Below are 12,909 nucleotides of genomic sequence, written 5' to 3' on the forward strand. Positions count from 1 at the left end.
TTTGGGGACAGAAGCTCATTAGATGTTTCGAGAATTCCATCTAAATGCTTCTCTCTTCAGAAAAAGGGTTCAGGCAGACAATTTAGAACATGAGATACACACTTCTGAACAGTGCCCTTCTAATTGAAAACGCTCAGGAGCTGGACAAAGAGCATCCCAAAGTGGCTGGCTTTCACAGAGCGTAGTGCTTTTGCATTACAGTGCAAAGTATCAAATCCTGTTCCCTCTACTACTGTCCTCTTCAGCTGGCCCTCTTGTGCATGCAAGGATAGAATTTAGCGCACGTGCACACACACACACAGAGAAAATTGTCGATCAAATATTGTCTGCAGCATCTTTACATTTGTAAAGATTTATCTCCAGCCACACGGAGAACACTTTAGAAAAGGTCTCTTCTCTTAGAGCTCTGTAGGGATGGGACACGGGAAGGGGGTTAATTTCCCTACTGTCTCGCGTATGATCTACTGCTTTGCACACACAAAAGGGATGGAGGTGGGTAAAAATGACACCAACATCAAGCCAGTTATATTTTTAATATCTAACATTATGTGATTGCTTCTTGCTTAGTGAAAGGGGGATCCACCTTTCCCTGTAATATTAGTTGGAGGTTCACACACATATATATTGGAGGGTAGACCACTTATCACTGAAGATATTCACTGCAAAAAGTAGTGATCTCAGTTACGCTTGAAATGCAGAGTAAGTCCAGTAGCATCTGCTCTCTGTTACACTGGCACATATCTGGAATACCTGTGATGAAGCTACTGGAGAAACTCAAAATGTATACAGGAAAAACTGTGTGCAGAGTTTCAGCCTGATTATGTTTATTTTATTGTACAATTTTAAGGTGATGTATCTGGGAAACCAGAGTCAAAAAATCTAACAACTTAGATTAACTCTCCTGAGTTTCTCCTCTGCTCATTTTGTTGTCTCTACCAGAAAGAATTCAACCTACAAAAAAAAAAAAAGTATCTAATATTTCTAGAAACATTCCATACTATGCCAGTTGGCCAAGATATTTAAATAACCAACCAACCAACCAACATATTTATTTAACATTCAGCAGATGGACATGATATGAACATCGTGATTTCCAGTTGTACTTTTATAACTATTCAGGGTAGTTTTTTTTTTATTGCCAGGATTGAAACTGGTTCATGAAGTAAACATTCTACCTTATCTTAGCAACCAGTCTTACTGTGCCCACTTCGATTAACTTTCTTTGGCATTTAGAACGTTAACCTCACGCTGCCTTCCCCAAACTATTTTCACTTTTGAAACACTCTTATATATGTATTTCAGTAAAGATTTCTACATGCAATTAACAAACTCAGGGCCAGATGGTTAACTGATAAGAATGGGCTTACCAACAGAGAACCAAGCAAGGTGTGCTGACTTACATACCAGCCGATACACTGACGTTCAGATTGTAGTTTCCATAAAAGAATTTTAATTAAAATATTCTCTTTGGCACTATCACTAATTTCTTTCAATAATGGACAACACTTCTGAACAACAAAAACAAGAGACTGAGTGGTATTTTGACACTCAATGGGACAGTTCTTCAGCTGGTATAAATCACCACAACTCCTTTAAAGCCAAGGAGTTACCTCACAGCTGTTGTCGAACATTCTACAAACGTCTAATGCCTTCTATGGAGTCTTGCATTGTTGTTGTTAATAATATGAAGTGTGGTAGCACTTCAGAGATAGAGTCACGTACTAGGGCCCCATTGCATTGGGTGCTATATAAAACACATATGTTTAAGGCTCTGAGGTTCCTTTTTTAATTTTGGTTTCAAATTTGTAGTTCTCTGTACTTGGGGAAAGAGGCTACCCTTGTGTTTAACCACAAATAAAAGAGCTGGTCATGCCACTTGAAAAAAAAAAGGATTAACAACATTATAATGCATTTTTGAAGAAACGTTTAAAGTTATTATGTGATAAACTGAACAGAATGTCATAGAATGTCAGACTGGGCACAATAAAAATAAATGTTATTCCCCAGGAAAATAAAAGACTGGGTATTTTTGTAACGTTCAGCAGATGGAGATTATATTAATATAGGGGTTTTCTTGTTGTACTTTTATAGCTACTAGATTTTCTTGTCTAACTTGGTAACCCAAGGCACCATTTGATTTTGGGATTTGGACAATGTTGCAACAGATGTCCAGACCAATAAAATAAATTCCTAAATGTTTATGCTTAATTTGTGTAATTGATCAATTTTTGTTACATGGGCTTCAGTTCACCAGCATGTAACTGCTTCCCAGATTAGCTCAGCAGTCAGGATTTCATTCCATATGTTCCAACAATCGTTTATTGGCTCTTTGACGACCCTGCAGATACAGCAGCGTTAGTGGAGACACCTGTTGGCAATGTAATGAAATATAACAACTGGTATTGCAGTTAAGGCTAGAGTGAAAAGCTTTTGGATAGTTTGTGAACACTATCAAGACACAGTTTTCTGAAATGTTGTACATTGTGCTCAGATTAATAGGAATTACACCAACACCTTAATTCCATAATTAAAGTGTCAGATCTGAGGAGGGTAACTCCACCTCCTCTATAAAAAGGTAATATGCTCTTGAAAACATGGAGGACAGATAAATGTTGAAAAATGATACCAATAAAAATTTGTAGTACATTTTCCTCTAATACAAAATGTCAGTGATTTACTCCTTCCCAATACAGGTTTAATTGATTCAAATAGCATTGGTAGTAATTAAAATATGGATTCTGAAGCACAACTGTTAGATCTCATCACTCACCTATTAAACTTGCCATAGATGCTGTGTTAATTATCTTCCCATATCCTTGCTTCAGCATAATGCGGCCTGCAGCCTGTGACAGAAATTAAAGGAAAGACCAGTGACCCCTTTTGTGATTGTGCTAATAATTACATGATAATAAATTAGTCTTCACTTTTCAGAAGAGTTTATGGATTTTTTTAAAAGTGCTTGATATAAAAATTGTACATAAAATGGCTGAGGCAGAAAAATTACTATCATTTTAATTCAGCTACCATCTTGCCAAAATTTTCAAAAGGTGAGTAGTAAGACTGACTGCCTCTACTATTGGATACTCCAACAGATACACTGCTGCAAGGACTGATTTTCAGTAAGTTTAGAGCATCCACCCTCTGAGAATCAAGTCTCTTTTTAAGTTGTCTCACGTTGGACACCTAATAATCACTAGTTATGTTTTATAACCTTGGATGAATCTGATTCTTAGAATTGAATTTTCATTTTTTCCACAATTTCCACAAATACTGCAGAGCTCAGACAATAATTATTCAATGACAGAAGATGCTGAACTCTAAAAAGTCAAAGGTTAATAACCACTAAAACCCAAACTGTCAACATCACTTCAGAACACACAAAATAAATATTTGTAACCTCTAAATAAGTCATCAGGCAACATTTTTCCATACTTTACCTATTGGTAAATTTCAGTTGTTACGAATGGAAATATTTTGACATCAGTTTTCACATGTTCAGTGAAATCAATGCTTACTGATATTTCCTGATAAAAATCTAATCTGTTTTAGCATACAGATACATAATTGAAATATTACTAACATTCATCAATCTATGACTGGTTTTAGGTAATAATTAGCAATAAGAATTTTATTAAACCTCTGGATAAGTCATATGTTCAGAAAATGTCTAAATTTGTGTGGAAAATAATACGGATCCTCATACTTACTTGGCAGCACAAAAACAAGCCTCGTAAATTAACATTAAAAGTTTTGTCCCATTCTTCTAATGAAGTGTCTTCACTTGCCGAATTCATGTTAATACCAGCATTGTTACAGGCAATATGAACTGCACCCCATCTAGTTACAACTGTATCAAGCATCCTTTGCACATCCTCAGGTTCACTTACATCTGCTGCCATTGCAATGCTTTCTATCCCTGGATTAAAATGAGATGGATTAAACAAATAGAGGTATTCCCAGAAAACAAAGTGTCATTTCTTGTGTTAACTAGCTACTAACTCTTAAACAAAACCAAGTTTAATCACCAGTCCACTGACTACGGCAAGTTACGTGCTATTTATGGAAGCACGATGCACTGGGTAATGGAATCTTTTTCAAAGTTTGTAAGCTCAGCTTTTGTAAACCATATATACTGTGGCCTAAACACGTAACCAATTTACTTAAAATCAGAGTTCTTTGATTCGCCACTTGAATGAATCTTTGAAAGCTGCACCATCTTCTGGTCAAAAGTCTAACTGCAGTTAAGGTGTATATAGCTGCTCGGTTTTTTTGTGAAGCTACAAACTAACACGGCTACCTCTATGAAACTAAAGTGATAGTCATTCCAACAATTTTCTGAGTGCTAGGGATCATAACATGTATCACTTTCTGATGACAGTTATTAGCTCATAAACAAGATAAAACAGGAATAATTTTATCTGTTGAACTACAGATGTTTTTACAGTGAGTCTCAGATGTCCCGGAAATCAACTCAATTTAACAGCAACTATTTCTAAGAGTCAAGTTTTTGGAGGACACATATTTCTGTACTGCAATATTATATTTCTGATCTCTGATATGCTAAAGCTATCAAGAATTATAGTTCTGATTTAAACATGAAAATCTAAACAGTCACAATTATGGCTCACATGGTAACTAATTTCTTTACCATCACGGCTCCATGTTAAAGCACAAGATTTAATATGATTAATAAATAGCTGTAAGAGTACCCTATGGATGTGAAATGTGACTGATAACTTTGATTCTGCATCAACAGCTTTGCGTATATTGCCTTGTACATTCTCAATAGGAAGTTACTCAAGGGTAGATGTTGCGTTCCATTTTTATTCCTGCATAGCCTGGAAAGTTCAGCTTTAAATCAAATGGAAGACCTTAGTTTTAAGGCTCCCCATAAAGCAAGGCATTTGAAGTCAATGAAACTGCAAGTGTGCTTGAAGTTACGCATGTGCCCACGCATTCTGTTTAACTGGGAATTAATTCACAGGAGTGTAGGCAGCCATTTGAGCTTATAGCACAGATCAGTTATCTATGTTGGCAGAAGAGGCAGAAAACTCCATGAGGTTCCTGTCCCTTACAAGGAGAACATCACCTTAGACTCATTTGTAAAACCAGCTTCTTCCAACATGGCAAGAGACACTGGGCTACAGTCCTAGCAGGCAATTCTCAGAAACTTCAGCTCCGCTGCCCCTGAAGCCTTGTGGGTGTCTAAATTTGCTCAGCACCTACATTTTTGCAGTAAAAGTTCCTAAGGTGTCTGTATGTCTGCAGCAGGCAGATACAAGTACGTGGCAGCCTGACACCAGGCATCTGGAGGCCTGTGTCCCAAAGCAACACATGAAAAGGAGAAGTAGGGGAGCAGGATCAGCATTCCTTCACCTGACTTGCCCGAGGGGCCTGATCTGGTGAACACATTCAGAACTTGCCTCCTGGATCCAAATCATGCCCCTGCACATGAATTTACACCACATAACCATCCCTCATAACTTGTAGTCCAGTGATTTGGGCCCTCACCTGGGACAATAAGAGGCCGAGGTTCACAACCCCCGTATGCTTGGGACAGAGGAGGGATTTGAACTGGAGTCTGATGCCTCTCAGGGGAATGTCCTAACCACTGAGTTAGGGGATAGTCAACGGGGGTGGGGCCGTGAGTCTCTCCTGTTGAAACTGACCCACCATGGCTAAAATATATTTAAAACAAATTGTGCGAGGCTCTTGGGCCTTTCATCTCGCAGGTGATGCCTCTAACTACTAGGCTACTTGGTGGTTTTTGTTAGCCAGACCACCGCTTATCATGCGTGTGGCCAGGTCTCCCATGGTCCCATCAAGTTTATTTACAGCCACCAGTCCTGATTAACTAAACTCATGCCAGATTACAGATGCTGCCGAATGAGAGCATGCCCAGCTACAGAGGTTCAACATGTATGTTGCAACATGTAAACATAGTCCTATGTTATTGTTCATCCTGCATAAAGAGGAGTCTCTGGGCTTGTGCAGAGCCTGAGAGAATGAGGTGGAGATGCAGCCACACAGATAAGACTGTGCCATATCGGGGCCTTATCTTCTATTTATAGGTACAAGGAAGATTTTTCCCCTTAGTTCACACTGTTTTACACACCACTGAATCTCAGCAAGATCATTTTCATCACATCTTTTTTTGCAACCTCTCCACCATTCCACATCCCACTAGTGTTGTGAAACATTGCTAGAGTTCTTTTTCCCCTCTGCACAATTTCATAATAAAGCAAATAATATTTTTGCTGCGATGTAGTGATTGTGGATAATAGGTGTTAATGATTACTGGACCTGATCAAAGTTGCACTTAAATCAGGGTCTGATTTCCCATTGTCCCACATGTGTAAGTCCCATTAAAGTTAACAGCATTTGTGCACATGCCTCAGTGAGAAAATAGTTCCCCTTTAGGCTCACGTCAAAGAATTTAAAAGATCTGTTTTCCCCAGATGCCATTAACACTAATGGGAGAGATCCAGAGAATGACTGAATTGTGGTTTGTCATTAAAATAGTTTACAAAATTTAGCCAAAACTACTCAGATCCATTAATCCATTAAATTCCTCTAATGCCTGAGAGAGCAAAGATACTGGACTATTCCCCTCTTAAAATAACTTGGTGAAAGGAAAATTAAACAGTTGGAAATAATCTTGAAGTGGTAGCCCAGTTCTGAGCCTTTCATCGGAGGAGAATTCAGAGTTAAAGCTAAATATATCTATTTAAGTCCTAGTGTTTGTTCAGATGAGTAATTTCAGGCACCTGAACAGCTTCTATTGATTCTGGTCATTCAATGTCCCTGAGGACAGTGGGACTTTTCCATTACACAAAGTTCCTCATGGGAGTATTTGCATTGTATGGTAGGCGACAGTTTATTGCAGAATTCTTTCCAAGCCCATGATACGGTATGTGTAAGGTCAAAAGATTCCAGGTATTGGTGGACAGGATCGAACCTGGGACTGCTAGAGCTAAATGTGTGAGCCTCTAGTTCATGAGTTAAAAGCGTGTGACTACAGGTTGAACATCCCTAATCTGGCAGTCTCTTGTCTGGCAACATCCAGAAACTGGCATGATTTTAGTTAGGGGGAGCACCGCTTATGGGTGTGGCCAAGTTTCCTGTTGTCCCAGAAAGTTTGTTTCCAGCCACCAGTCCTGGCTCTCAGTGTTCTGTGCTGTTACTTAGCTGTGATTTACCCCTAAATGTCTTCTAAGAGCCCAGTAAGCAGTGGAAGTGTTGGTAATGCTGCTAAACAATATTGATCTCCCATGGTCCGACAAATTCTCTTGTCCAGCACCAATCATGTTCCAGGGGTGCCAAATGAAAGCGGTTCAGATTGTATTAGCAAAATTTGTAGTACACTCATCAATCTCTAGCTGTGCTAGGTGCCATTAAAGAAGGACCAAGTGCCACATGAAACACACATGGATTACACACACAAGTGAACTTGCAACTGTTTTTTTTTCCTGTGGACTAACTATGCAGAGTTCATGGAAATAGCTTTCATGCTAAACCAGCCAAAGGCACAAGTGGAAAGGCTATATGAGCTATAAATGAAAGGCTTTGGATCCCATTACAAAAATCAAAAATCCAGTAGCCAGATGCGGTAATAAAAGCCTCACCATTAGACAGGTATTCAGTGACCTAGGAGAGGTGTTTAAACCTGTGGTTCCAGAGCTGCATTCAGTTCTTTAAGGACTTCTTAATGGTTCCCTCTGCTGTAATAGCAAATTGAAGAAAAAAACCCCTCCTGATCATTTTCAATTAACATTGACCGTGTAATAGCCCCAAAATGAACAAGTCATATCTAAACAGAAAATGATAGGTGATCTTGCAATGTCCCCCAGAGATAGAGATAAGGTTTGAGAGTGAAAGTCAGAAAGACAGAGGTACAAATGGACCGGGGAAGTGTAAGGAAATAGAATATGTAAAAAGTTTGTGGACATGCTGCAGCAAAACACGTATTGCACCAAGAGTCATTGTGTGTGTGCTGTTCTTGATGTTCTTTATTGAGTACTCTCTCATATTCACATGTATTGAGGCTCTTGAAATAGTGAGTTTTTTTTAACGAATTGGAAAAAATGGCTCTTCTTGTTATTGTGGGTGCCGACCCCTGTGCTAGGTAAAATGAGCCTCAGATCACTTAGTCCTGATTGTGTTGAATAAAGTTAGAGCCTTTAACAGTCTTACCGGATATGCCCTCTGCGAATGGACTGAGGCACTGTGGGCAGAACAGTGGAAAGAACTTTTATAGCCACTACTTGTACTACAGCTGTTCTGCACAAGAATCAAATTTGGTTGCAATGCTGCAAATGTGCTTCTCATACCCAATTTTAGTTTTAGAGAGCAAATTTCTACTCCAGCTTTTGCACCCTGAAAGGCTAATCAAGGTTCTCCCTGCCATAGTGCATAGTCTGTTCCTTTGTCCATTTACAACATAATTGGACTACAAGCCCAGATGGTAGTATCCCACTTTCCTGACTGAAGCTACATCACTGGGGACACTGAAGGATCCAACACAGCAGAAGGCTTTGATATACTTGCACAAGAGGAATTAGAAAATGAGTGATACTTCATTTCATTTCTCATTACAACTCTATTTCCAATTGGCTGTTTCCTTTCTGAATATACTTTAGCTTTAACTTATTTGCACACGTCTTTGGAGAAGAACTGAATGGTAAGTCCTGCTGAGGAATAAAAACACAAAATATAAGTGGTTTGGGAAAAGTTTTCACCTATTGTTTGGCATATATGTCAGTATTATGTACTTCGATCTGACCTCTCTGCTTTTCATTCATGCACAGTTAAGAACTATGGCCAATGATTTCAAAAGTGACTATTGGTGATTTTGGGTGGCTATAAAAAGATCAGCAACCAAAAATTAACAGGCCAGATTTGCAGGAAGTGCTGACTCCTTGGCCACTGAAAATCAAGGCCTTTCACTGTATCCCCAGTTTGGCCCTCAAAAATCAAGTACTCCTAGAAATTCTGCTTTAAATATGTTGACATCTGGCATAATCCTTGAAGTTACTTGTAACTAGCTCATCATTCCTGTATGAAGGCTACTCTGTGATGCAGCTAGTGGAAGTAAAAAAAAAAAAAAAATCACACAGATACTGCCTACCAAATCCTGCACCCTTTTCTCAAGCAAAACCATCTCTGAAACAAGACCTGGAGACTTTGGCCCAAGATTATTGGATACACAGAAGATAGATTCATGCCACAAGAAACAGAAACCTATGTGCCTCTGTTGAGGCTATGCGACTGGATGAAAGAAAAGCTACGGATAGAGTGTGTTAAAGGGTGCCTGGGCTGTGTCGGGGTGTCCCTTATTAGCTAAATCTTAATGCCTTAGCTGTCATGTGATATGATGGATGGAACAGCTCTTTTTCTAGATGATTGAGGTGTGTTCTGCAGCACTAACTAGTAAGTGCTATTCTCTGCACCCAGCAGTCCTGTCTTATTCTATGCTATTTTTCCTCCAGGTACCCCAGATATAGAGTTTTGTGTGGGGTAATTTGCTGTCCTGGTAGCACTGACACTGCAAGGTAATACAAGCCAGCCATGCAACACTGGCTGTTGCTTGCTGAGGAAAGGCTAAGAGGCTTCATGAGGCATGCATGCTCTGAGATTGTGGCACGGGTGTGCTATTTGGAAATTCTTTATTTTGTTATCTGACTTATCACAGAATATGAGAGCAGGAAGAGATCTCGACAGGTCGTCAAGTCCAGTCTTCTGCACTCAAGGCAAGAAAAAGCACCATCTAGACCATCCCTGACAGATAGTGACAGATTTGACTGCCTCAGGGCAAGGTGATCTGCACCTCTTATGGTCCCTGACTGAACTAAGAGTCACGGGCAGTGGGTAAAGGCTGGGCTTGGGGAGGCAAGCGCTAGTCCACCCTTCCACGCCTATCAGATCCCAGCCCCCCATTGTGGCTGCTGGCCCCTATCCTGCACCCCCAGGCCCATCAGTAACGGCTGCTGCTCCGCAACCCAAGGCTAGCGCAAAACTTCCTCCGAACCCATCCACACACACACCCCTATCCCCAGTGCCAGGCAGCAATGCCTCACCAAAACTCAAGGCAAGATATTCTCTACCAAGGCACCTGTGAAGTTTACCATTACAATACACACAGCCCTTCCAGACAGGGATGTAGAAGCGCAAGGGTATCGTATACCGCTTACCTTTCAGGCGGAGTTCCTCAGCTACCACTTCTGCCTTTGCAAGTACCAGATCCACAATGGCTACCTTAGCCCCTGCTTCTCCCAATGCATGAGCAAAGGCTCTTCCAATCCCCTGGCCTCCCCCTGTTACATAGGCCACTCTGCCATCCAAACGCAAGCGATCGAGGATGCGACATCCGTTATAGCCCCAAAAGACATCATCTTTCACCACTGCTTTCTGTAGCAAAACAGCACGATGCGCCAAGGGTCAAAATTCAGTTATGTTCAACCTGTGAGCCTTCCCCTCCCACCCACCACAAATACTCAGGTGTGTTAGGGTAGGGGGTAGAATATGCCAGCAGCTGTTCCTTCCTACCCCATTAACTGCAGTGCACTCTGCCTCAGGCTCTAGGTCCTACCAGGTAGGAGGTGTTAATTCAAGGAACAGTGTGGAGGGAGTCCAGGTGCCTCTTGGCTAGGGTAGGGTGCAGGGAATAGAAGGCTTACTGTAATCAGTGACAAAGAAAACAGCTGCTTCCCCATAGCACATTATAATTTATGACATGCCTCAGACCGATACTTGTAATTCTTACTCGTTAGGCAATTACTGGGAAATGTGATGCATGCAGGATACATTCTTCAAACAGGATGGTCTCTCTAATGTGTAAAGTGAACACAAAGGGTGACATCCTGGCCTGAGAGAAATCAATAGCTATGTTTGCCATCAACTTCAGTGGGGGCAAGATCTCACCCATATGGCTTAGGGAGAGAAAATACACACCTGTGATTCAATCACCCCATCTGTGGAAGTAGGGCTTCTTCGGATGACACTCACCCCACCTTCCACGGGTAAAATTACCTGGAAAACAGCAGTGTCCAAATCAACCCTGAACCATTTCAACTTCAGGGCACACCACATGGGGCCTGAGCCAAAATCCACCGAACTACACGGGAGAATCCCCTGTGGACCTCAGGGAGCTTTGGGCTAGGCTTTCTGGTGACTTACCTCTTTGCATACTGCTGCCTGCTCCAGAAAGTCCCTTGCTATCCCAGTATGACACTCCTCCATCTTACCTCAGATTCCCATTCACAACTTACTAATTTCACAAAGGCTAGATCAGTAAAAATGCCAAAAAAACCACCTTCTAGTGTTATAAAAAAGACACTGCCAGTGAGACTTCTGGTGCATCTGATTTTGTCTAATGAGATGGTCTGTTCTTTGGATCTGTACCAAGAATGCTCTAGGAGCTTAATAATGATGACTTTGAATACTCTCTGGACAATCTTACTTACTACTGTTTGTGTACTATGGATACAAATTGCATTTTGCCCTCCCTCACTATGATTTGTGTTCCTGGTCTAGTGACCTGGTGCCACTGTCTGGATGGCAACTGTACCTTAGTGAAAATAACACAGCATCTTGTAGACCCAACACCACCGTCCCAATCAGATGTGCAGTGACTTAGTGGCTAAGAATATGAATTAAGGGCCTGGACAGATAAAGTGCAAAATACCCCCTTCAGCAGGTGAAGGAATCTGTCCTTGGTGAGAAAACAGATTATGACAATCCACAGAATGAAGCCATTTGGATCTAGTAAATCATTCTTAGCATTCCACTGGAGAAATAACATAATGACGGACAAAAATATGTTTTATAGCATGGCCCCTACTGTAGGGGCAGAGGCCATGAGTGAGACAGCCCACGTTCCAGAGTCTTATAAAACAATAGCGCTAAAGCAATTTCACAAACACTTACAATACCAACATGACCTAATAGTACTAACCTGCTCAACACGAGGATCTGAATTAATTACATTATTTAATTTCCTGACAGCTAATACGTTTTCATCCAGTATGGTCTCCAGGTAGACTTGTCCTTTCATGAGCGTATTCTCCACACAGATCACTCCATCCATTCTCAGCAAGTGGTTGTCCATGACAAAGTTGTAGTTGTTAACAGCATTTCTTTGATCAGCATCAATAAAAACCATATCAAAGCGTTTGCCTGCAGCCACTAATTCCTGGAGGGGAAAAATGATGTGAAAGAAAAAAAGAGGGCTGTTACCAAGTAGGAGGAGGGGCTGGTAAAGTGAGCCATCATCCATACGAAACACATGAAAAGCACCTAACAGAAAACACTATTTTAAAGTAATATTCCTAATTAAAGATCATTTATGTTTGAGAGCAGCCTTTCGATTTACAGCGAGTAGGGTAGAACTGGTTGAGATGCTTCTGTATACACCTTGGCTATCTACAGTCCATCTATCACACCATTAGGTCAAAGCCTTTGAAGTCCCCCATACAGGGCTAGCGCTCACAATTGTGTGAACAACTGTACCTGCAGGGTTTTGATACCTCCTAAACCACCACATTTCCAGCTGGTGGTGGATACTTGAGGTACAACTTAGAAAAAATACAGATCAAGAACTCAGGCACTGGCTCAGAGGGGTGTTCCCCGTAAGCTGAGCACCTGGGAAACTGTCCAGGAGAGATTTATTAGCAAAGCACCTTCAGTCACCTGCTGCTGGTGGCTTATGTGTTTCTACCGATGGTACATATCTGTACATGCCCTGGTGCACATAACATTTCTTCTGGCCATAGATGGAAAAAAATGACACACATGCACAGAGCCTGTAAAAGAATCAAATACTCACAACTGGATGGCGCACACATAAAAGTGAGGAAGAAACTGAAGAGTGAAAGTAGCTGAATTGTGACCAGAAAATATGCCATCTCATTA

The 12,909-nt window shown here is 40.9% G+C and overlaps 1 protein-coding gene across 1 annotated transcript in view; it reads right to left on the bottom strand.

Annotated features, from left to right (window-relative positions):
• The window catches only part of LOC142019291 (uncharacterized), a 37,304-nt gene that overhangs the window by 11,782 nt on the left and 12,613 nt on the right, over positions 1-12,909 (bottom strand). The window contains exons 4-8 of the mRNA XM_075005947.1: positions 11,954-12,190; positions 10,951-11,028; positions 10,191-10,407; positions 3,708-3,916; positions 2,771-2,843 (exon numbers count right to left, since the gene is read on the bottom strand). Coding sequence (XP_074862048.1) covers positions 2,771-2,843; positions 3,708-3,916; positions 10,191-10,407; positions 10,951-11,028; positions 11,954-12,190 — 814 coding nt within the window. The remainder of the gene's footprint in view (positions 1-2,770; positions 2,844-3,707; positions 3,917-10,190; positions 10,408-10,950; positions 11,029-11,953; positions 12,191-12,909) is intronic.

The sequence above is a fragment of the Carettochelys insculpta genome, chromosome 11 (genome assembly GCF_033958435.1).
Source record: "Carettochelys insculpta isolate YL-2023 chromosome 11, ASM3395843v1, whole genome shotgun sequence".
NCBI classification, from domain to species: Eukaryota; Metazoa; Chordata; order Testudines; family Carettochelyidae; genus Carettochelys; species Carettochelys insculpta.